General features: G+C 38.4%; 2 protein-coding genes and 1 long non-coding RNA gene across 3 annotated transcripts in view; 2 read left to right on the top strand and 1 right to left on the bottom strand.

Annotated features, from left to right (window-relative positions):
* Positions 1–26,497, bottom strand: part of LOC145438973 (uncharacterized) — a 184,586-nt gene that overhangs the window by 81,784 nt on the left and 76,305 nt on the right. The window lies entirely within an intron of this gene.
* LOC145438970 (uncharacterized) lies at positions 22,166–23,137 on the top strand. The gene is made up of 2 exons (XM_080316377.1): positions 22,166–22,552; positions 22,960–23,137. Exons 1-2 carry the CDS (start codon positions 22,258–22,260, stop codon positions 23,028–23,030), a joined length of 366 nt encoding a protein of 121 aa, XP_080172503.1. The 5' UTR covers positions 22,166–22,257; the 3' UTR covers positions 23,031–23,137.
* LOC145439936 (putative inhibitor of apoptosis) lies at positions 23,421–25,888 on the top strand. The gene is made up of 2 exons (XM_080317602.1): positions 23,421–23,598; positions 24,225–25,888. Exons 1-2 carry the CDS (start codon positions 23,421–23,423, stop codon positions 25,886–25,888), a joined length of 1,842 nt encoding a protein of 613 aa, XP_080173728.1.

The following is a 26,497-nucleotide window of genomic DNA, read 5'->3' as shown; positions in this document are numbered from 1 at the left end:
CAGTACTGGTTTGAGCACTTCTGGCCTGATGGTGGTGTAATAGCCCATTCGTGCAATTTCTGGCCAGGAATGAATACCACTATATGGGGTGATCTACCAACGACAAATTTTCCTCCCAGAGTAAAATGGATACAACCGTCTTTTCCAAATTTGGATCACAGTGTGTATGCTAATCGTGGCAATCAGGGCATGAGGTGGAATAAACTTTTTGATGGTGCGCCGACTAGGTTTAAGGCGTCTACATCAACATGGGTACCTTTTCCCAGGCCTATGTGGAAATTCTTCCCCTCTCTTACTGCATCGGATGAAGCATGTAAAAATAGAATATCACATAACCAGGATTTGTGCCGCGACCCTGTAGGAGGACGCATTTTGAAGGCAGCCTTTTGGGACCATGTTCATTTTGATCCGGAGCTAAACCGACCACGCTTCCCAGGGGGACCAATAGAAATTAAAGGTGAATTGGTATCAAGTAATACCGCCCCACGGGGTACGCGTAGAAGGCGTAAAAGGTTCCTGTCAGGACTGATATGTCTCGTTTTTGCTGCGATATCAGCGATCGCCGTCGTTGCGACAGTTTCATCCCAGTTACATGAAGAAACATTGGATCTTAGCCGACAAATCAATAATAGAATGATACAGGCCACGCAGAGGTCCACTGCACTAGGGAGAAAGATTAACGAACTCTCTCTTCTGCAAATAGCCCAACAACAGAAACTGGATCAAACGATCGCTACCATGGAAATGAGGACAACGTTAACAAATAAACGACTTGTATTAATGGAAAAGTACATAGAAAGAAACCGACAAATGATAGTACGACAAGCCACAGCATCCCTGACCTCTTTTCAAAACTATAAGGAAATGAGCGAAGCTGAACTGGCCCTTGATCGATTGGTTTTGGACGAGTTGGCTAATTTAACTGGCAAGTTAATATTCGACTCCAGCAAAGTATATCTCACAAAAATCCGACAAGGAACGCTGCGGATAAAAGAACACGCTCAGCAATTAATAGCCTATAGAGACGCTTACATCAATGAGACGAATGACATTGGGGTAGAGCTACGTGCTAACCGAATCAGTCTAGATCAAGCCCAACAGAGTGTGGATTTGGGTTTACAAGTTTGGAGAAAAGATCTAAATAAGAGTGTGTACATGAATATTTCTGATTGGCGATATGAGAATATTACAATTAAGCCTTTCGAATTTGTTGGAGGAGAAGAATTTATGAATAACTTGGGCCAAACGATAGAAGACATGACACACGGTGTAGGAAGCTTGATAAAATCAGTAGGAGATAGCACAGGAGATCTTCTACAAGATGGATTAGGTGCGGTCGGAGGAATATTCAATAAGGGAGTGAACGGAATTTTTTCCGGCCTGGGGTCTGTTCTAATTCCAGTAATTTTGATATTGGGGGCCGGGATCGTCTTGTTTTGTGGCTGTCGTTATAGCAGTCTTTGCTGTCCTAAGTTAAAAACTGAGGTACAACGGCGAAACACGAATACTCAGTTGACAATGCACATATCATCGGTATCGACCCCCGTTAAAACAGCCAAATCGACAAGAATGTAGTGCACGCATATGTACTCAAAGGATTTTACTTTTATTAATTAAAAATTTTTCATAAGTCCACAGATATACTAACTAATTTATAATAATATGAATCGTTACCTTAAATTATGGATTGTGCTGGCAGTAGCCTTAACACTACACCGAGGATATCTTCAAACTCATGGCCAATTATTGCCCCTGTCTGCTATGAGTGTGAGGTTAACATTTAATCTTACAGGATGGACAACGTTCCGGTATCAAGGTCTCAGATACATCCGCCTTAATCGACTATTCAAATTGAACGAGAGTTGGCCAATAGGTGAAACGGAAAATAATTTTCCAATATACAAAGAGACGCCCAAATTTGGTCCAACACGAGCTAGCCAAGATCAATTGTACAAGTTATTTGCACCCTCGGGGTCTGACAAGAGGTATTGGAACAATGTTAGACAATACGAAAGAGAGTGCGGGTGCAATCGGAAACTATCAAGAATATCTCCCGATATTACTTTGGCAGCCTTTACCAGAACCACAACATATCGTCGAAAGAATAACTTTGGCTTAGTACATACATGGAAGTATGTGGTAGGAAGGGAAGAACATGGCACTATGGCTGTGCCAGGTCCGATCCTTCGGATGATATCTCCTAATGCTACTCCACAAGTTACTATACATCAACTGTTGACGGTGTACAAGTTATCAGTGATGAATATCTTGGCACAATATGCAACAGTGACAGCAAGGTGTCAGCAGCGTTTCGAAGAAATCGCGGGATGGAGAGTCAATAAAGGCGAATTTAACGTATGTGTGCACGAAGAAGACAACCAGATGCAATGCATAGGATGCTCATTTTATACAGATGATCTGGCAGTAAATATACTGTCCAGAGACTTTGTGGTCATGGAAATAGATAATAGCATAAGAGGATTAGGGACGAGAATGCAAGAAACTTATTCCTACAGTCAATGGCCAGCGGGAGTCAAATTACCCAGATTACATCACGACATCGTGTGGTTGAAGGCTCGAAATGAGACGGGCCCCAGGGAGAGGCCAGCAAACTTTGATGGTCATACTTGGTTTAGATTGAGGATTTACGCCCTCCGCGAACATCTGAATAATGATACTCAACGGATAATGGGGAAGAGAAATTTTCCGACTATGTTGCAAGGCAGCATAGAATGTGAACGTAAAAAAAATCAAAAGGTTTGTCGAAATTCAATAGGAAGTTTAAAGACGGCATTGGCCTTTAAGGAAGTGTTATATGATCCATATACAAATCAACCCGTGTATGCAGATCATAGCAATGGTCGTTTACGAATTGCATCTCCAAAACCTGCAGGTCAGGAATCTCCCCTCAAAGCATGGCCTAAGAGTCTACCCAAGTGTAAACAACCCGGTAGATTAGGCGACTTTATCCTGACTGCATCATTTAAAAGCAATGGGCAAAATACAAGGAATATGGACTATTATCTAGCTCGCCTAGGAATGTATTACGTAGAAGCAACAAAACGGCGGTTACGCCAGTTATCTTTGCCCATATATAAAATGCGGAGAAAACTGGGGAGATTGGACAGGTCCATAACTGGTGAAGAGATGGAGTCTCTAAGTCAGGCGCTACGGTCAGCCTTGACACCTCAGAAACTGAGTAGGATAAATGAAGAATTACTGAGCTATATGTCAACACGCAAGCTCATAGAGGTGCAGTTTCATGATATCCGGATATTCCGACCAAGTGTGGCCTACACAGCCACAATATGTGCTGGAATATTGGTGTATACGCCTTATGCCTATAAGGACAATAACAAAATCAGAACTAACTCTGAAATGCCATTAAGTACCGCGGAATCAATAACGACAAAGGCTGTAAATTATGAAGGAACCACTCGAAAAGTACCTTCTAGCTCCGTAATGCCACGAAGTAACGCGGAAGCAATAACGACAAGGACTGTAAGTTACGAAGGAATCACTCGAGAAGTGCCTCCTAGTAGCGAGACTGGTATATGGGTTGATATCACTTCTGTTGTAGTGACTCCAGAACCCGCTGTGACACGGGTAAAAACCATAACAATTACTGAGGAAAATGTAAGAATGACGAATCAATACGACACTAACCACTATAACTACGATTATATAGAAGGTTACGACGAAGGAATTAGCTATGCCGGTTATGACGATAATACTAGTTTTCAAGACGCTGGAAATTACTACTACGATTATTATGACAAAGACGGAGAATATAATGTTTTATTAAAACATAGGCCCATACAGATAGCTTATACTACGGATTCTACAAATATTATTGAAACTACAATGGCATTACCAATGATTGAAACTCCAACATCAATTAAAAATACTCAATATACGACTGAGTTAACAACAGATACGACAATTTCCACGCCAAAAACGTCTGCACATACGTCAGATAGTATTACGACCACTTTATCCACTGCTGCAATCACACCATATACTGGAGGGTTGACATCGGCCATTGCTATTTCCGAAACGACTTCATCGACATCGCTCCCAGCCATATTGACTACTGTGCATTCCTCACGCGAAGATAACACCGGCCCAAGACCAACTACATCTATTATTACATTCTTAACTACAGTGAAAACTGTTAGTGATCAAGAAAGACGCAGGACGAGTCCCACTGATATTTTCACAACTGTGGAACCATCTATGGCTATATCAACAGAGATGGACACTCAGAAAAGCATTGGTATTGCTACGACAGGAGTCACCTTTTCTGAAAGTGGGTTAACAACACGTGTACCAATGGCGAGAAGTGTAAAAGCAAGGTTACAATGGAATACCATGACCTATCAAATACCCTCAAAAAATGGTGAAATGTTAGGCTCCTTATCCGTGCCAATAAGGAAAACATCCCAAATTACGCAGATACCTGAGTCTTACATACAATTAAGTCATCACGCAAATCAAATCAAGGACACGACACCGCCAAGAGCGCATTTCAATATGTTGTTTGATACATCACAAGTAGCAACGACAGTTGAAACGCACCAATACTTCGTCACCAGCAAGTCCCGCTCTAATACAGAACCAGATAATTTAAACAAAAAGCAAGATCTACAGGTAAGAACTAAATCAACGTCAATGCTTTCATCAGGTGACTATCAGAGCGATCCCACATCAGTAAGTAAAAATGATGTGATCAGAAGTTGGAAGAGTACTTCCAATAGTGCACTTTCTTCAATTACACCCTCTATCGAAGAAGAAGGAAAAACTACACTCAGTATACCGCATACCTTACCTACGGCCAGATATGACAGATTGGACCGAATTACATTTGACTTCTATGGACGATTGCACAAACTACACGAAATAGAACAAGGATATGCATCAGGTAAAATTATTGTGGATATTAACAATAGAAAGGATTTAGAAGAATCACTTAACAATTATGTCTTGATTTTTGCGGTTAGCGTAACAACAATGGTAGGATGTATGTATTTTTGTTATGCGAAATGCGGGAGAGTTGCAGCAAAAAATTATCTTAAAAAGGTTGTTCGGCGGAATAACCAAAAGACGTATATTACAGCAGTAACATTGCATGAAAAACTGAGATAGATATTGTGAAAATAATTACTGAATTATTGTAAAGGTAGAAGTTAGGGTTGTTATGTGTTGTGTTGTGTTCGGGCCGTTTTCACGGATTAGAGTCCATGTGAAATTAACTATTAACCTAAATTTAATTCCGTTGAAATAACATAGTTTAAAAGAAATCATGCTGTATTTGTTTATGGAAGCCTAAAATTGTACGGAATTTGAGAATGTACGAGGCAAATTTGCGGTATTAACGATGATTATACAATGACTATTATTGCGAAATACATAATTGCGAAATTTTCGGATGGTATTGCTAAGCCAAATCGGGATTAAGTAATGCAGTAGTGAGTAAATATGGAAGCAGTAAAAATGGTAGGATTAAGTAATGCAGTAGTAAGTAAATATGGAAGCGGGATGGCGTGATTTTTGTACATGTTGCAATAGCATATTGAAACGGCAAAATACGACCCCAATTGAGGGGTTGATCACGCCATTGCAAAACTCTTGCACAATAGGCCACAACCAATGGTGGGAAAGGAAGCGCTACAGTGGGTAATTGACGAACAGGAAATATTTAACTGCAGCAAAATGGTGAAATTTGTCTGTAATGGGGGGGCTTAATCATGCCGGAGCACAAAGGATAGCGACAAAAATTTGCTTGATGAATGTTCGGAAGGATGCCAAAACCCCACTTTACGAAAATAGCAAATTGCTCGTGGTGATGGGAGGTGCATGCGCGTTAACGTTCTTCCGCTCAAAACTGGATAAAACGCGGAGCGCAGGAATGGAAAAATCAGTTGACTCCATACCAGACTGTAAGGTGTTAAGGGAGTTGAGTGCCGGTAGTCAGCTTATCCATATATAGGTTGACACCAGTATTGAGGTGACTCGGGTCGACTTCTTCGAGTGGTTTGACCTGGAGCGATTCGCTTATAGGGAACGAGTGACTTGGTTTGACTCGGGTCGCATTGGGAGTCGATTGACTTGGACTTGACTTGAGTCAGAATGTGTGTTAACTGGTAATGACTGGGGTATCGAAGGTCGTGCTTTTGTTCCAGCACTAGTTGACATTCAACAAGTTTTGGTATGTCAAGATAATAGACCTGAATATAACTTGGGTCATCACGGTACAGACTGCCAATCTAATATTGTCGCGTGGAAACGGTATCAGTTATACCAAATGTTACTAAAAGTGGAAAGCTATTATTACAATGTGTGGACTATTACTTGTCATGGCACCTAGGGAAATTTCGATAATATAAAACGAAACTGATGCTCATCTTTCTATAAAGAGAGAGAGAGAGAGAGAGAATCAACGTGGTACTTATAGCTATGATATGAGACTTATATTATAATCCCTCGCGACATTGATATTCTTACTATACAAAATAAATTCTAAACACTCGGTACTAATTCAATATAAACGCTGGGGTCCCACGGTTAGAATGATTAGGATTGCATGGGATAGCATGACATACGGGTATAGGCGTAAAGTATACTACGAAATAGAATCACGACAAGCCAAGATAATCCCTGTTAAGGACGTTTGAAAATACAATCATTTGAAGTAAATAATGATAGTAGATCTGGAATTTTAAGGTTTATAGTATCAGCCTGCTGTCGACGCGTTTTGATACTGTAGCTGTTCTTTACATAACTTAAATATAACAGTATTGGGTAACATAAGCGCCAATTTATGAGATTACAAGGTGGCGGCCACCTCGTACAAAATGCTCAAACGCTGAAGTGATTTGTAATTAGTAATTAGTAATCAGGCGAATCGATGCGACCTCGTTAGAGACGTCTTCGATTTCGATACGCGCGTGTGCCAGGCGCGTAACCACGGGGATTTTGGGGGTCGAACTTGCCTATTTGAAACGCGAAACCCCGTCATTTTGAAATGATCATTGGAAATCTAATATTTAGCTACAATTCAATAATTGTGTAATCAGTGTTCCGCGCGGCGGGTTTGCGAGAAACGAGTTGTCAATTAGCGAGAGGAAGCTGTGATTATCTCCCGCTGAGATGGTCGCGAAATTAGGTCATTCATTCCTGTGCGCGTGGAAAACTTCGCAAGCCTGATTTATCGCGTCTAGATAAAGCCTGGTTTCGCAGGCCTAACAATCACATCTGCAATGGGCCCAGTTCACACTATATCATCGTTTGACTGCGCAATCACATATGCATTGGCGGCTTCGGCCTGGTGTGCACGATTTCATCGCTGACTCACACAATAGCATCTGCAATAGGTCTGGAGTGAAAGAGATTATTGCTGGCCTATGGCCTGACTATAGCGTCTCGAGCCTAACATGCTTCGGCTCCTATCTCTCGCGGGTCTGACGACAATGCGGTCGGGTGTACGCTAATTAGTGATGGTCTTATCTCATATTGCTTAAAAGGCGACATCGCGAAACTGAATAACATCGAATGATTCGAATGGAGGCAAACATTAACATGAGAAATTGATATCCACTAATATTGGAGCGTAATGATCAAAAGATGTGTGTCAGTACCATGTCTAGAGTTCTGGAATACGGCAAAGGTTTGAAATCCATCAAGTTAGGACATTCCCCGAATTTTTCCACTGACTACGCACCCAGCGTGGGCTGAGAAGCACCATCCTAGATCTCCTCTCCCGACCAGGAGCGCTAATATACGTTATGCTTTTCTGAAATCTAAATTATGTGCGCCCATATTCGTTTACAAAACTAGCTACTAGATACATTCGTACTCCGAAATTGTCGCACAAAGTCATTTTTTGAGTGTTCCTTTCATTATTAACGTGATGCAGCACAGGATTATTGGTCATAGTAGCACAAATTCTGATATTATTCGATCCGTTCGAACAGGGAACCTTCTACATTCCGATAAAATTGATTGCTGGATGAACTCGTTTCCAGAACAATATTATCGAATATTTACCCATTAGAGGTTAAATAGACAATGGATTTCTATTGGTAAGATCGCGACATGCGGCTGGGAGTGGAATCAATCCTAGCCCAGGGGTGGCTAACACGCGACCGTAGAAAGAGATTTGTGCGGCCGTCAACACGTAGTTCAATTGGTATGCGTTGGCGGCCAACCCGGCCATCGACACGTAGATGGAATTTGCGAATTGACCGATGTACTCCCGAAATGCCTCGTGAACTTAAATTGGGAAATACACCGATGTTTTAATCATCAAACAATTGCCGCGATGCGAGTAGGTCAAAACGATGCAGAGACAATGACTGATTGCACGGCTGCGCGATTTCGCGTTTGTAATCATCATTATTGTCAGCTGGAAGTATTATAGCGTTGTCGTGTGTTGCCTGCAAAGCCATGCGTAGTGTATTTCGTTACTCACACGGGGCATTGCGCGTGAACAGCGTTGATGTAACTGGAGATTCGTCGGACGGACTGGTAGCGCAGGCCGCGGTTACACTTCAAATGATCGTACCGTTTTGAGATTCCATTTAATAACTCGACTGCATGGTTTGATATTAATGAGTGCAGAGCCGATATTAAAACGTCACGCGAATGGTTCAACTCTGCACGTACACCAGCGGTATGCAGTAAATTGTGGTTTCATATGACGAATGCAGCAATTATGACGTTACAAGAATTCGCCGCCTCGTAAAAAGTGGTAATTTCAATCAACAATAGCACAATCACCAACCTATTAAGTATCAGAGCTGCCTCACATTGTGTACTGTGCACTGCGCAGGGTTGACAATAGCAGTTAGACTACAAGAAATGCCGATTATCTTTGTATTGGGCGCTACCGTGCATGAGTCCATGGTCTCTCGAGTTATTGGCCCTGAGCAACTGGATAATATCTGAATTGATTCGGTATACCTGTTTATGAATTGAATTTAATTCGGAGTAAAATTAGTGAGCCAATTTCAAGTCATCAAATAATCAAATGCAGACAAAGATTGTGGTATATAGCATATGTTTGGATTTTTCACGCAAAGTTTATGGGATACATAAAAAGCGACCAATCTTTCAATGATAATGCATTTTATTGGGCATCCATCTGACATGTCACAAATATACTGGTCGCGGGTTAAGAAGTCGAAGTTTGCAGCCAATGCCATCATAAGCTATAAGTGTTTTATTTATTTTTGGCGGATATGATAAATTAAGAACGGTGCGTTTGCTTAAATGACTTAAGTTACTTGTATGCAAGCAATATAGTGCATTATTTGTGGACTTATTTAACTCAATATACCCTCGTCGGTTAGATATCGATGACCGCCCGATATGTATTGCAGAAAGCTAGTAAAGTACAATGATATAACCACGTCTTGTGACTAATAAAATCAATTCAATTCCAATCTTAGTTTGATTTGAGTCACTTTCACTAATCAGTTGACTTGACTCGGCTCGATCGAAGGATGCGGTGACTCGAAGTGACTCATGACTCGAATGTTGCAGTGTTGGGATCGGGACGCGACCGATCGGTATTTTGAATCAAAAAGTTTTTTGATTTTAAATATGAAAAGCGTTTCGACCCGGGCCGGCTGAGTCGCTCCAATTGTTGCATTCACTACATTGTGGCATTTATTTACGTCAAGCAGGGAATACCGCTTCAGGAAATCTGATCTATCGCATAAATGGCTAACTTAAAATATGTCTTCCAACTGTAGGTACTTTATAACAACTAACTAGACCAGTAAGTTGAGTTTACGACGAAAATAAATAAATCGCGATATTGTGACTAGGCGGAGTACAGTATTATATATGAGACAACATTATACATATACCTACCTCGGTGATAACGGATTGTAGGCTTGGGGTGATCCCATTCTGGTACATCCATATGTATATTCCATGGGAAAGGTACGCGCTTTGCAACCTCTGGTATATCTCAAGAATTACATATATCCCGGTTGAGGGACACTAACCTACAAGTTCCAGAAATTAACTGTACTTATACACACAACTGGCCTCGCTGATCCAAACTTAAACCATGTGGCAAAGTAATCCAACAAGCGTTTGCCGCAACGAAGACGAGTAGCATGGATAGCTTCCTGTACTGTCAAAATTATATTAAGCTGCGAGCCGTATAATACTGAATAATAACAATTCTACTCAAGACGCAAAGTGATTGATTTCCTTCAAAGCTTTTAAGCTACTAAGGCTAAAATATTGGAATCGTTCTCGAAGTTTTCTTAGGTACAGTATTGCTAATATGGACATGATAGCTAAAATTGTGTGACAGGAGCCATCCCAATTAATGGTTCCTTCTAGAATACCTGACAGGATGGAACGTTATTTGGGGTGATTCTAGTCATGCGCATTCGTATATATGAATAATAAGGGAATATAACAAAATCGAGGGTAGTTCGAGTCATGGTACATTCTCATTGACACAATAATGACCTGTATACTGAACATTATCTTTTTTTGTAACTAGGGCTAGCTCAAACGCTGATTATAAGAACTCGGCGACTTTATATAAGAATTTAAAATAACTGCGACGAGAATGATGAGATTGAAGTTGGTATTAATATTATTGTTTCTATTTTCAAAACAACCTATCCGCACATTCTCGACAATACTATTTAGTACTTGACAATTCTGACATTAGATTTATTTTGCAAAACGCGCAAGTTCATCTTGGTGTATAAGCTTTAAGAAGTATCGTTGGCCGCTGTACACATTCTATTGTCGTCTCAAATGCATAGGTGATACTGAATTAAAAAATAGATAGTCTGAACAAAACCGATCAATTTCGATATGAAAGCAAAATAAACGGTGTCAAATAAATCACTGTAGCTTGCGTATACTCGAATTGTTGTGTTAAGTCATAAATAAATTAACCGCAAATGAAACGATCATGGCTGACGCTGCAGTGGTAGTTATAGAGGATTATTGTGAATAAGAACATCTTTCTGTCCCATTAGACGGCTCAATATTTGCGTGGTGCAGTGTGTATCTTGCTATATTTTGGTCGACAAGGCCTGACTGCAGTATTTAGCTTTACAATTGCTCACGTATTTTACTTGCGTGTGATTGATACAGCATCTGGGTGCGTGTATAGTTATCTGCGTATTTGCCAGCTAATTCAATATAGATGCTAAGATCCGGTTTGACTCAAAATTGTGATTTTTCTCGTAACTTGACTTGGCCTTGGTCTGCCAGGACTCGGAAAGACTTGTGACTCGAAGGGAATTGAGCCCAACACTGGTGCAAAGTAAAATTCTTAAAAGGCCTGTGCTGAAGCGGTATGCCCCTCAAAAATTAATTATATTTTTGAAAACCAAATAAAACTGTTGGTTTACCGCCGACGAGTAAATAAACAGGTGAAATATCTCTCTCGATCAAAGGGAATAAAGTATCACACTAAAATAACATAATACCACGTTGCTCGCTCGCCTATGTTCTAGCTCATGTTGAACCATAAACCTACATTTGCGAAAGCTGGTCTTCAGTTCATTGTATTATGGATTTGGTACATCCCTGTAAATACCGTTCGAAGGTTACACTATGTTGCAAGTTTTGATATATCTCATAGTAACTCCGTTTAAAGAACTCTGGTCTATAATTTCAAAACTAAATTGTGCTTTTGCGGACAACTCAGGTCGCCTTAGCTAAAACCTGATGCAACAATGCGACGCCAAACACGCAGTGGAGCAATGCCTAGCCGCATAGAATGACTTCCTGAAATGGACTAACTCCCATTGCAGTGCGAGGCGAATATTATTGATTACTAACAATTGTGTACGTCATAACACATAAGGGCTATAAAATTGTAAATCTACTGTAAGCCATGACAAACCTCGGCTTTGATAGATCGCACTGTTTTTAAAATCTTCTTGCGTACTGGATTACTAAACAGGAAAAAATGTGCTTGCTCGTGCTCTATTGGGGACGTCCATTTCAAAACTAGTGCGTGGGAGATCTCTACAATATCTCTTCTACTACAAGTGGGTTCTAATTGTCTGGACATGATTAAAATTCACTAGAAATTGTCGTGCGGGTATGGTAATTTGTGCAATGATAGCTGCCTCCGTCAACCGGTCTCTCCAAAATATTTGAAACGATGGAACAATTGCTTGAGACAATTATAGGATTTTTTGCGCTAATCACCTTGTGATTAAATTAATCTAGGAGCACTAAGCTGAAATAGATGAGAATGTTAATTTCTCATATCACGTCTCAAATGTCAGGTAGTTACAAGTAAGTGAAATTAAGAGCAAGGCATCGGGTTTGTGCCAGTAATAGTGGTGGTCAAACTAATTAGGTAGTCTTAAAAATAAATGTAAATTTGGCCAGATTTAAAAATACCAAAGTGAGTAGGTAGATTACAAAACATTACTAAGTGAAACTTGGGTAGTGATAGATGTTCGTTTTCGATAATAGCCATTGGCATGTATGTAGCACAGGTATTTTATTTAAAAGTAACTATTGTTGCGAGTCTGCATCTACAAAGGTAAGTTTTGAGTATTGGAGACGGCGCATGAATCGTAGATAATTCAGCAGCTTAAACGCTGGTTTATTAGTGTTGAGCAATAGTGCGAAGTTTGTAGTATCATAGAACAAACAAAAGATATGATTATTAAGGAAAGCCATTGATTTCTGAGGGTAGCAAGATTTGCATTTTGGGATTATAGTTTGCAGAAGTAATTATTTGGGACAGATTGGGCGCGAAAAGATAGTTTATTGATAATGTATCAGCAATAGTGACCTAGTAGTCTAGAGTATAATTACATAACAATGCACAGTGGTGTAGCATGAAGCAGCGCGGGTTGGTTTTGGCGTTTTCTGAAAAGGGCCAGCATGAATAAGAATGGTCGGCGGGAACTTGCCAGTTTGAGTGACTACAAGATAATTTGAATTGTTGCCTTTGGTAGCAAAGCTATGCGAATTGGGAAATAAGTAAAGGCGTGATATTGAATCCGTGGGTTGTCGGCGCCACCACGCGGCTGGTTTAAGCCAAGCAAGAATGTAGATAATCAAAATGGCGAAAAATCGTGCTTGGAAAATGGCGCATGACCTGCTACCACTTAATTTAGGTCGCTTTTAGACTTGATATCGAGGTGGGTAAATGAATGAGCACTTAAGATAATGTCCGAGTTAAATTGAACCAGTAAAAGTAGGATAGATTTTGATACGAATTGCAGTCGTTTGTACAGTACTCAGGTTGGAAATGGACCAAGAATAAGAATTATTGATGTATGAATGGCGTAGCTTATTGGTTACAGCTAAATATCTAGAATGATACAGTAACTAATTAGCTGGGTAGTAAGCGTGCACCTAGTCGGGATTTTCTCAATGGGCGTGCACACAAAAGGTCACAAACCAGAAATTAGGACTAATTTTTGGAATATTTTCGCGTTAACATTGATCAAACATGTCCATCCGAATCTGATTGTGATCTAATACGCAAATTCGGAATTGTTAACAAAGAAAGAATGGCATGCGCCATGCGCTTTGGCTCTATCTCGTATACCAGAGGTTCATGATTATAAGAAAGTAAACTGTGTTTAGAATGTAAGTTGGTGACTTGGTATTTGAAGGAGATGTGAGGGATTGTGTCCTTGATGGTTCATTAGAGATTGAATACAGTCCATACGATAGTTAACTAACTAGGCTATACTCTATGTATGTATTTAAGAAAATTAGAGTTGGGGTAAGATAGCACGAACTTGGTGATGAAGTGTTGGACAGAATAATAACGGTACTGAATGAGGGCTATGAATTGAGTAATAAAGGCATAGATCCCTATAATTTGATATTAAACCCGAAAGATAGGTGCGTTAGGAAGGAGATGTGTTCCGTCACAAGATCTGGTATTTAATGGCCAATTGGTACAGTTGTTTGACAATAAAGGAGTAATAGATCAGAAGGTCGCAGCTTGGTATTTCGCTAACTGAGCAAGTGGGGTTATGGAAACCATTGGCGTTCTGTTAGTTACATCTTTGGTCGCTAAACCATGTTATTAAGGCCACTTAAAAGTACCGAGTACCGTAGTGGTACGCTCCAACGATGTAACAGCAATAGGACGTTCGGCGTTCCGACATCTCAATCACTAGGACACATTCATTAATATATTTATATTATATTTATATTTTTTTCTGCTCCTATATTTGAAGAGATTTGGCCATGAGGTTAATAGCCTACTTCTCAGAAGTATACCCGAATCGTGATTGGAATTACAATGATCAGATCAGACTCTATTATCGGTCTGTTGGATTCACAATATACATAGTAGCTGAAAATTATAATGTGATAGCTTTTATGATGGCATCATACATTTGTCCGCCCATATAGTGTCTATATCTTATAGTTAATTTATATCAAGTACAACAACAATTCTATTCAAATATTTATAAATATGATGATTCTTTTCGTGCCAGGCCTAAATTTATACAAATCTAAATCATATTTTGGCGATGTGTGGTTACTGTCAGTCTGCTGGATCAACTCACTCTCAATAGAAAAATTCATTCCCGCCAAATAAGGCCTACTTGGAAAGACATAGAATACCCCTATAAATGCTGCGGCCGCGGCGTCGTCCCAACTGGGAGAATGGCCCGCAAGCACGTTTGAGTTTGAGACCCCTGTGCTAGATGAAGAAACAGGACACAAAATTGGTACAATCACCTACAATTTTAATTCACCTGATTATAATTGATAGAAAGTTTTCACTTTGAGCGAGGCCTCATATAAAATACGGATAATGTAGCAGTAAAGATGAACATCGAGATTGATTTAGGATAATGGATATCATGGTTATATCCTAGTGTGGCGCATGTAAAAAAGGGTGATGAATCAAAATAAGACGAATAGCATGATCACTGCGTATTGTGGTGTGAACTCGCTAAGAAAAAAGAAAGATTCCTGTGGCATTCTTGGAAAATTTATGACACATAGACCTATTACATTTCCACAGACTTGGTATATATAGGGTCAAGAAACAGCAATACATCTCTTTGCTGGTATAACTGTAGCCATGACAAGTTCTGATGCCATGGAAGCCTCTGTTCTGGATGAACAAATCTGGACTGGAAGGTGGATTGTTGTATTAAAAAATATAGATGAAATTCTCAAATCATGCCAAACATCGCCTGAAGCAGATGAAAATGAGGAAAATGAACAAGAAATTGACGAGGCCACTTTGGAAAGCTATTTTGAAAGAAACCCTTCGATCTGGGGAGATGATACGGACTCGGAATTAGATCTCACTGACTCAGATGAAAGTTCGAGTATTTTGTCTGGCTCCGGATGTGATTCTGGACATGATTGGATAGAGTCCTATCTTTTCCCAGACCACGGGTTGAGAACTTATCCGAATTCCGAATCTAGTGATTTGACAGATTCGAATGAAAGTTTGAATACTCTACCCGATACTGACTCTGGTGTTAGTAGTAGCGATTCCGATCTATCCTCAGATCATGAACAGTTACGACCCCTTGACGAGGCAACTCTCAGGCGCCTTGATAGAATGTTTTGGCGCCCCTGGAATAACGAGTAAAATTGGAAAACTATGTGATCAAAATGTACAAATTGATGTGATCAGCAAAATCGTAAATGTACATTAATTACGTTGCGACTGTTACAAGAGATGTTGTGTTTTCTGTGCCTCATAGTGAAACAATTAAATACTGAGGACGACTGTGTTGTCGTTTGAAAAAGGGAATTTTTGTGTAACCATGGAATAATGACAGGTTATTTAGCAGATGTTAAGAGAGAGAGAACAATTAGGATGGTATGTGATACAAAATAAAAGTTTGAATTAGTCAAGGCTGGGCAATCTTTTTCAGCCCGAAGGTCACATTCGATTGACGAAATACTGTGCATGCCACTACCGCGCGAAGCGCGAAAAGCTTTTGAAGTTCATAGAACAATGATATTATAACTTGGCATTGTTGCGGGCTTACCGTACACCGTTAGGCTGAGTTTACGCGGACCAGGCTATGTGGCGCATGGCCATAGTAATAACAAAAGCCAACATGCGTCAATCTTTCCGTACCTAGGTTTCATAGTCAGCAATATTACCGCAAACGCAAACGCAAGGTCACACATGTTCAACGACACCTTGGTCCGAAATCGCGAGTATAGTTAGGCTCAGTTTGAATAAATTGGCCGTTTTTCCATGGTCATAAGATGGGCAACAGTATTAAAAACAAGGAATCGTGTGGCAAAATATTGTGTTTAGCTTGTGAAGATTTTGTTTTTGATGTATCTGGTGCAAATTATTCTGCTTGATGGTAGTGTATAAAAATATACCATTATGTGACTGGCTGATGGATCTGCCAATACGTAGGAATAGATATTTTAGTCATCACATCCAAACAAATATAAATTTTGCTCGACCTTGCAAGTTCCCAATCAGTGCAATACATTCTTGATATTGGCAATTTCGGAAATTACCTCGGGGGCCACGAATTGGCCGGCCCTGAGTTGAGGAAATCAAGAATTGTTAGGCTGACGAATGGCCAAAGATAACACTTCACCCGGTAAAGGAATAATTAACCCCAAATAAGATTAATAAAGAGTTAGCACGATTCAGTGTTTTGAATATCATTAACGATATCTTACAATAATCTCGACTTAAAGAAACATTATTATTTTTAAGGTGTAAAAATAACACGGTGTCGTAAATTAAAGAATGTCTGCCTCAATAACTAAAGAACAATTATGGGAGCTATCTATTGAAAATATCGAACTATGGTATGAGGAACTTCGATGGGTTAAAAAGACAGAGAGATTACAAAGATGGAATGATTTTTTCAAGGACATTAAGAATCAAACTAGACATTATGCGGAGTCCTTCTTCGAAGGGATGGAAGCAAGTAATGAAAAAGTTAAAGAGTGGCCATGGCGAAATGACTACCGTAGAAAACACGTAAAAAATCGAGAGGTAGCAAAAGTAAAACCATATTCACAAAGAAAATCTGCCTCAAACAAACAGAATAGAAGGGAAGAAATAGAGACCAGCTCCTCAACATCAACAAGTAGTCCTTTCTTGACGTCCTTACTGACGCCACCTTCAACGAGCCACGACTTGCCGCATAATAGCAATGTTATGTCAGATGGGACGTATACATCTTTTGGCAGTATCATGTTTCGGCAACAGCCACCTACCGCTCAAATTCAACCTACAACATCATATCCTGATGATGGTTAGATAAATTCTAGCATATTGTTGGACTCACATAATTGGTAAGGTTGTATGATTAAAAATTTAACCAATGTATATTTTCTGTTTCACATTGATTTACAATATGAAACAATTTACTGAGAGTTGTATGAATAAAAGAGGAAACATTCTGTATTCTAGAGTTATAAATAGTGAACTAATTGAAGAAAGAAATGTGCTACGGGCTGTTGTGCGACCCTAATACGGATCACAAGGTTGTCTGCGAGTGGGCAATGCATTTCGATCTTACGCAAAGGCAGCAGATGGTAATGGAAACTATAAAAACTGCGCCGGTTCGGGATCGTTTGATGGGCCTCTTGTTCGGCACTTGTGAGCGGGACAATCCAAGGGTACAATATTGGCAACAATGTATGTACACCAAAGAGGACTGGATAAAAATAGGAAAGCCTTTTCACCCGGTAGGGGTCGGTGAATGTAAACAATGTTACCTTATGAGGCACGTAAAACCGTATTTCAAGAATGCTGGACAGATTTTGGAACTTATGACATTATGCCATGACTATTTAAAAGAAGCTTGTAGTATGCACAAAGGACTAGATCAAAACACTGAAAGAGATAAAGGACATATAGTGCTTTATGTGTTATATCCAGAAGCGATAATAACCGCCATAGCTCTCCTGTTGCAACAATATCAGGGGGAAAAAAACATGCGAACATTTTGTTTTACGAGATGTCGGATGGACGCAGAATTTGAGTTCCTATTTGGGGGAAATCTAGAACAATGGAGATTTACATACGGGTCCACGAGCACGTTTGGTTATTTGGGAGGTGTTTTTATTCTACCGATTGACCAAGTGTCGGAATCAACCTTTAAAAGCTCGTTAAAAAAAGAGGGAGACAAACAATTAGTCAAAAACACCAATTCGGAAACTACATTGATGTTTGATATTGAATCTTCAACCAGTAGAGACAGTAGGTTTCCAAACAGACCAGAGGCTCCGACCCGAATGGTAGTTTTACGGAGACCCAGTGTAGATGGATCACATGCTGCCTCTAGGGGTAATATGGGATGATTTTAAAATAAACTACTATTAGTTTGATCTAGAAATTATCTTGATTGATCTGGACTTTTAGGGATAGCCTATTAGATAAGCCATGATAACTGAATTATTTAGGGCTGACCGGTGGTGGTTTAGGAAAATTTATCAATTCGGCACCACTACCAAAAGGTCAAACTTAACGGAAAAAGTATAGAAGCCGGGTATAGTGAAACTTGAGATTAGCAAAAGTGGAAACTATATACCTGTATTTTACGATATATATTTACTCAGAGTTATTAATACAGTTTCCCTTTTTACTAAAAGATTCCGATACATTGATCAATCGCTGGGATTGTTCCCGCTATCACCTCCCCTAGAATGACATCCCGGGGACTATGAGAACTTGAGTACTTGAATGCAAAGTCGACCTATCTTTATTGCAAAAACTTTTTTAAATTCGAGAAGAACTTGTTATTGTAAATTATGAAGAATTGTACGGTGTTGTTTTCTATAATATTGAATGTTATATATGTATTTTCGGCTGCAATTTTTGTGTTAAAATTTAGTCTGTAACGGCCCCAGACAACCTACCCTATCACAAATCACCTCGTGTTCATACTTATATGTTATGCTAATCGAATTATTTTATAAAGAATGACGTGAGCGTAATTTTTTCCGTTTTGCCCACGCTTTGCGCTCTGCCAAGATCTCTTTGTATGAGCCTCATACCAATTTGCTGCTATTTAAGTTATTGCTGATTATTATAATAATTTTCAGATTATGAAAATTCTTTATTGCACTGTACATAACATGCGTAATAATGGACTCAATCTCTAGTATTTTATCCAATACTTGATTATGTAATAGTTTTGTAAAGTAACATTTTGAAAATTACTCACATTCCTGTCTCATGGCACCCTTCCTCTGATGGTCTCTATGAGACGTAGTTGTGTAATAACTCGTTATCAACAACTCTGGATAAATGACCCTTGAAATTGAGTTGTTTGTCATTCGGAGATACTTGTGTCTAAATATTTTTCACGGAAGGGAAGGCAGGGATGATGAGTAATATTACTTCTTAATAATGTTTCAATTGACATGTCGTGTAACTTTCCCCACTAAAAAAATCTTCAAAAAAATAAAATGTCGGATTATGTTTATAGATCATAAAAATTGATAAAATTATTGCCAATACCGAATGATAAAAGCTATATACGAGATAAAATCTTAATGAGAAAAAAAATTATATAAATAAAAACCAGAAAATAGAAAATTACAAAATAATTAAATCCCTTGTGGGGGGGAGAGATTTATTGCCTAATAAGTATTGGGTGATTAATGAATTGATAAATGGAGTATACTTGATAAGTTATGAGTGAAAAGTAAAAGTAATTACATGAGTCTTGAGAATTGTCATATCCTGAAAATGGTAAATTGTGTGAAATTGCTATTTTTGTTTGAAAAAAAGAATGCTAGATTTTGATTATATTGAAGGTTACGATCCGACAAATTGGTGTTATTTGTACGATGTATATGACGAGTTGGATCTATTGAATCTTAAAGAATATAACAGCGTATATGAGAGATACCAGTTTAAAGAAAAAGTATGGGAATTGCTTACGGACCAAGCCGATTGGGTTAAACAAACAGACAATGGCCTAGAAGAGGTAGCCCTAGATGAGGAATTAACCGAAGAAATTCTTGATAAATTCAACCATGTGGCAGAAGAGATATTTGAAATAAGAGCAAAGGAATACACCTCTTTGGGAAGAAGAGTCATGTTGTACGAATTAATTAGAGGACTTGTGATGAAACTTACAAACACTAATATAACAAAGGACGTGTACCAGGAGAGAGAAATTTGTAAAGATCCGCCACATATGGAACAATGGAATTGTCAGAATAATTTGGGCCTAAAAGGCTATTCAAGTTCAATACATTGGCGAACAAAAAGGATAAGACGTATAGAAATACATCCTTACCCCTACGAAGGGGAAAGTGTGAACATTGACTCTATAATACCGGAACAATCATGAGTAATGACAACGACTGTAAATAAGATTTTGACTTACAAAGGACACTTTTTCGAAGGTATAGAGTAACAAAGTGGGTTATCTAATTCATGAGTAAAATGAACCGAGTGGAACTACTAGTATTATGGCTAGGCATGTGTTATGCTATTTATCCGGAAACAATAGAACAAAAGAAGTGTACAATGGATGAAAGACGAACCATGTTATACCCGGAATGCATGCAAGGAAGCAATTTGGAACTTTGGTGTGACCATTCGAGTTATACAAGAATTCCGGATCCTGACAAGATATATCTGGCAAAATCTTGTCGGAACACAATAAAGATATTCATCAACGACAGCTGCCTACGGGAAATAACCAAAGGACAATTGGAAAAGTATAAAGACGTAGAGGTGTTGCATTGTGGTTGGAATAAAATCCAAACCATACCAGGAGGGGTCTTCTGCAAAAATGAAAAGCTTAGGGAGATAAATTTGATGCGAAACTACATCACACGAATTGAAAAAGAAAGCTTTGCAGGCTTACACCAACTGGAAAGTTTGTACTTAAGCAGTAATTTGCTGGCGGAAATAGAAGGATCGAAATTTGCAAGCATGGAAAAGTTAAAAAGACTATATTTGGACAACAATGTCATAAAGAAACTAAAGAATGGAACATTCATTCATTTACGTCATTTAAGAATACTAGACTTATCAAGAAACGCAATAAGCGCTATAGAAGAAGGGGCGTTCAAAGGACTGAGGAAACTGGAAACTTTGAACTTGGATGAAAATAAACTGGTGGAATTTGATATGACAATACTTGAATCTTTATGTAATTTAGAGAGATTAACGTTGTACTATAATAACTTGCAATATTTTTCTCTGTCCTCCAACATATCGTTCAGATATCTGCATACAATTGATCTTAGTTATAATCATGTTCAATTTCTTAATGACTCCCTATTAAGAAAATTACCAGATCTGGAAGTTTTAAAATTAAATAGATATACTAATGAAACACCTACCAGAAGACCCTATGTACGTAAACAATCAAGACTATATGATGACGAAATGAAAAGTCTTTCCAATCGTGTGACTATACATTCAAAGTGTACATTTACCGTTATTGTTTGGCTAGTTATTATTAAACTAATGTAAAAATGATTAAGTATATAAATTGAAAATTGGTGTAATAATTGTAATATGGTACTATGTAACTGAATTTAAATATGTTGTATAAAGGATTTACTTAAATTATAAAAATGTGTTTGGGATTACGTTGTGATGATCCAGAAATACAACATACGACATGGATACCCCAAAAAGAAACACTAATAGACAATGGATTAAAGTCGCTGAAGTTTCTGTTAACAACATATACATTGACGGATCACTTATGTGATATAATGTATGACGAATCAAATCCACGACTACTATATTGGAAACAAAAGTATGGTGTCACCACATACAACAATCATTGGCCTGGGAAACATCTGGTTGAAAATGAATGGGAAGAAACTTATACAGGAAGCATTCACCCTGAAAAACCTATACAGATGGCTTTTGCAGAAATCTGCATAAATTGGGTAACAATTTTAAAAAGAGTAAATCCGGAAATGAGGGAATTTCTAAAAAAAGGAGATTCTGAAAGAGATTTCATAATGTGGATAATCTTTCCGGAAGTTCAGATCTACGCATGGGCAAAGACGCAGGGAATATCATTAAAAAAAGCCGATTGTCAATTTATGACTTTGAAAGTGCCTGCATGAAATTTAACTTTCCAATGTTTGTATATACAGAAAACTACTTTTGAAAAGACAATAAAGTTTTAAATAAATATGAAGACTAAAGAATCCAGAAAAAGAAAAAATCTATTCAATCTTGCGCGATGTGGTATAATATCAAGTGAACGAAAATGTATAAAGTTTCTGCGATCACGGCAACTCCTTGTTCAAAAGGCAACATGTTTTAATTGTGGACAACAAATGAATGAAGAAAAATGCAAAAGAACTATGGATGGATATAGATGGAGGTGTCCGGTTTCAAAGTGCAAGACTACCACGTCCATAAGGAAAGGATCACTATTTGAAGGAAGTAAAATAAGACTCACCCAACTTGTAATGATGATTTATCTTTGGACCATAGATGTATCTCAACGACAAATAGCTTTTGAAGCACACGTCAGCAAGAGAACAATGGTGAATTGGACCAAGAAACTTCGTAAGATATGCTCTGTGGAAATGGAAAGAAGAGGTACCCTAATAGGGGGAATATCACAAGGTAAATCACATGTAATTCAAATTGATGAGACGTTTGTGGCCAAAAGAAAATTTAATCGTGGAAGAATAATACGTCAACGCTGGGTTTTGGCTGGAATAGATATGAAAACGCGAGAAATGTTTGCAGAATTGGTACCTGAAGAAGGGAGAAAAACCTCTGTATTATCAGAAATAATTATGAAACACGTAAAAGAGGGATCCACTATATGGACTGATTCATTTGCCAGTTACCGCAAGTTGGAAAGCCTGGGAATGAATTATAAACATTCAGTAGTTAATCATGATCGCGAATTTGTCACTACAGAAGGCATAAATACACAATTGATCGAGGTGTCTTGGAATTTTTTTAAAGCTGCTATTAGAAGGCTGAATGGGGTATCAAGATCACTTATTCCTCATTACTTACAGGAGTGGCTCTGGAAAAGAAGGGTGGCCTTGGAGGAAAGGTTTCAACTATTTTTAGAGATAATTGCTCTTGATCCTAATTTTAGGACACTGGAACATTGAAAACAATGTTGGTCACTATGTGCAATATCATTAGAGATGAGAGATTTGAATCTTTAGGGAAGCAATAGAGGCATGTATGATAATCTACATGAAAACCTATGAAATGTTTCTATTATTGTTGTATCATAGTGAGTGAATGTATTACATGTATGTTATATGATATCTAATATCGAGATTTGATGCATTGAAATTTTGAATCGGGATATTTTATTGTTATTGCACATTATTGTTATATTCGCAGGGATAAAATGTATCTATCGGAAGTACAGGATCATAATACTGCTATTTTTTGTAAATTGATAAATCAACTAGATAAAATCGACGTGCGAAAAAATACTGGATGTCTGAAGTTGCTGATGGAAATGTTGAAAAATTTTTTTAAACAAGAACATAATTGGTACAAAAGAGAACTTCCATGTGGTGACAGAAAACCCCATGAAGAAACGCCGGAGGACGAAATTTCTAGTAATACGGACTCTGACGACTCCCAAGATTCTGCCATTGTGAAAGATTCCTCACGACAACGACTCATAGTATGGAGTAAACAGACAATACGACCCGATGACGATACATGGACTATAATTACGGAAACTTTGATGGGAGTTGTCCGAAGAATACCTCCCCAATGTGTGAGACGAGTAATATATGAAGTGATACGAGGAGTAGTAATGGGCCATACAAGATTGTTAATATGTGCAAATAGTCTGGCTTATGTTACAGATGCGAATTGCAAATGGACTTGGCACAGCCAAACCAACCTAGGAGTAAAAGGTTATATGTTGCTGAGTTCTGATACCTCCGTTATGGATGCATATATATACATATACTCGAAGAAAGTAGATAAGAAAGCCCAGTCAATGAATCAATATCTGGAAAATTCCTATATTTTGGACATACATCTCCATTAACTTTTGTCGCATATTGACGATTAAATAATGACTTTACACCCAATACATGGAATTTATTGAACCAATGCTAATTCGGAATCTCGAGAAATCTTATATAATGATTTTTTTTTAACAGAATGTTTATGTATTATTACTAGAATGTTGGATTGGTATGGTTATATTTAGACATTTTGATCTGTATTATTGAACGCCTGTTCCATCGAAAGCAATTACACCGAGAAATGACCGAATTGAAACTATGGGCATTCTGATGAAAAGAGATCGTGATCCTCCTGGACATAATTGCGTTTATATTCCACCGGGTTGAGCATTACAGACTTGCAACGTTTAAACATTTTTCGAAAGAAACTCCTGTGATACCGAGCTATCTAGCCGCTGCTGGTTTCTATTGGACAGGATTTCAAGATAGAGTAAGATGTTACTGCTGTGGCGTATCTGTGGAAAAATGGGTCACTGGAGATGATCCTTTTGATGACAAGTGGCATAAATCTACTTGTGACATGGTGACCATACAACATGGTTATAACTTGCCTATTTCAAATTGCTCAAAGAGGCTCCTTTTTGAACAAATGAGGTGCCACCTTAACCTTACTACAAGAAGTCAGCAAACTAATCGGAATGTGCAAAGACCGACTATCAAAGAGGAAAAATGTCCCTTACCGCAAACCGTGTTTGCGAACATTTGTGACCAAGAACATGAGACTTCATTGCGATCAGCAAATTTGAGAAGTGAACTAGAGAGAAGAAGAACCTTTGACAAATGGCCTTCCTATCCTACTCCATACTTGGTAGGGGAATTGGCAAAACAGGGATTTTTTTACCTGGGAAACCTTGACAGAGCGCAATGTTTTTCATGCTCAGGAGTACTGAGAAATTGGGCACCCACTGATAATGTCCTTGAACAACATAAAAAACATTTTACAAAATGCAAAATGGCAAATAACGAGTATGCAGGAAATATGCCCTTGACAGACTCCGAGAGAAATCAGGCAGATAATGAACTTAAAATAAAAATTGAAAGGTTGACTACTAATAGGGGAGAACCTCCGGATCCATCGCCAGAAGAACAACTCCAGTTGGTGGAAAGATTCCCTTGCCTTTACCCGATAAATTTGCATATGACATCGTTACAGCAAAGAATATCTTCGTTTAATGAAAAATGGCCCAGGATCCTCGCAACAACGGAACAATTGGCTAAAGCGGGTATGTATTATTTAGGGGATTCGGACAGGGCGAAATGCTTTTACTGCAATGGAGGATTACAAAACTGGAACTACAATGATGAGCCGTGGACAGAGCATGCAAAGTGGTTTCCTGGTTGTGAGTATGTTCTGCAAATGAAAGGTATTGATTTCGTTTTACGATTAAGAGATGAACATCCCAATCTAAATCGGCCATCGATAAGGAATGCAATATGTCTTGATGCACCACGAGAGGAGATACGAAGGAACCATAATCGACCAAGGTTATCTAGACAATACATAAACAGGATGCAACTGGAAGACATGGGATTTACGAGAGATCAAATAGAAGGAACTATAAATAGACAGACTAATGATCATTTCTCTACTGGTGATATAATTCAGGATTTACTGGAGACAGTGAATACAATTACCGCCAGTCCAACGAAAACAACACAACAACAAGGCGATGGCATATCGGAAAATAATCACGAAGTGAACAACAACAAAGAAACGAAAGAAGCATCAGTTGCAGAAACAATGTCGGTGGATGAAATCGCGCAAAGTTTGAAAGAAATACAAGAGGTTGTGCTTTGCAAAAATTGCAAGAGAAACAAAAGTGAAATTACTTTCATACCTTGCGGACATTTATGCAGTTGTGAAAGATGTGCCACAAACTCTGAAAGATGCAACATTTGTGGTGAAACAATACTGGAAAAGATAAAGGTGTATAGAGCTTGATGGAGCAGGCAGGACTATTATTTGGTGGCATGAATACTCTTGATGCATATGTATAATGCATAACGTTACTAGTTACTTTTGCGCGTATGAATCCATTATTCGTAAAATTTAACATATGATTTTAAAGTACTTTATTCTGTATTAAGATGTCTAGAGTATTAGAGAATTGGGAAATTACGCTAGCCAAGAAACAAATTAATGAATACTATGATGAGTTTGAACAGGAATACCATCATCAAAATTTTGAGATATGGAAAAATACCCCAAAGGAAAAATTCAAGCAATTAATAAAGAAATACCTTCATCATTGTTTTGCGAATGTGACAGAAAAGCTTTTTGATAAGCTTTATGATGCACATAGTGATATTGCTCGCGTTTTTGTTACAAAAGATTTTGATCTGGCCCAATATACATGGTTTGGACTTGTTCTAAAACTACATCCGGCTCATAAATATCTACCAGAAGAATTTCTGGATGAAAGATTACCACAAATGGAATTGCAAGATTCTACAACATTACTTCTAAATGCTCGAGAATTTGAAACTGTTGCTGTTCCAATTTTAGAAGACGCTTTTTCGAAAATTGTTATATTACGCGATTAAGAGGAAT

Source organism: Botryllus schlosseri, chromosome 5, assembly GCF_051294905.1.
Source record: "Botryllus schlosseri isolate E-star chromosome 5, Bs_hap1, whole genome shotgun sequence".
Lineage (NCBI taxonomy): Eukaryota > Metazoa > Chordata > Ascidiacea > Stolidobranchia > Styelidae > Botryllus > Botryllus schlosseri.
Note: the sequence above shows the minus strand (reverse complement) of the source record. Positions and strands in the feature narration are given on the sequence as shown.

What these genes read in the sequence shown, in the direction of transcription:
- LOC145438970 (XM_080316377.1), top strand. Translation starts at nt 22,258, where the DNA reads ATGAATGAAGAAAAATGCAAAAGAACTATGGATGGATATAGATGGAGG. An exon ending in AATAGGGGGAATATCACAAG is followed by an intron (nt 22,553 to 22,959) that starts GTAAATCACATG and finishes CATTACTTACAG; the next exon opens with GAGTGGCTCTGGAAAAGAAG.
- LOC145439936 (XM_080317602.1), top strand. Translation starts at nt 23,421, where the DNA reads ATGTTGAAAAATTTTTTTAAACAAGAACATAATTGGTACAAAAGAGAA. An exon ending in ACAACGACTCATAGTATGGA is followed by an intron (nt 23,599 to 24,224) that starts GTAAACAGACAA and finishes TCTGATGAAAAG; the next exon opens with AGATCGTGATCCTCCTGGAC.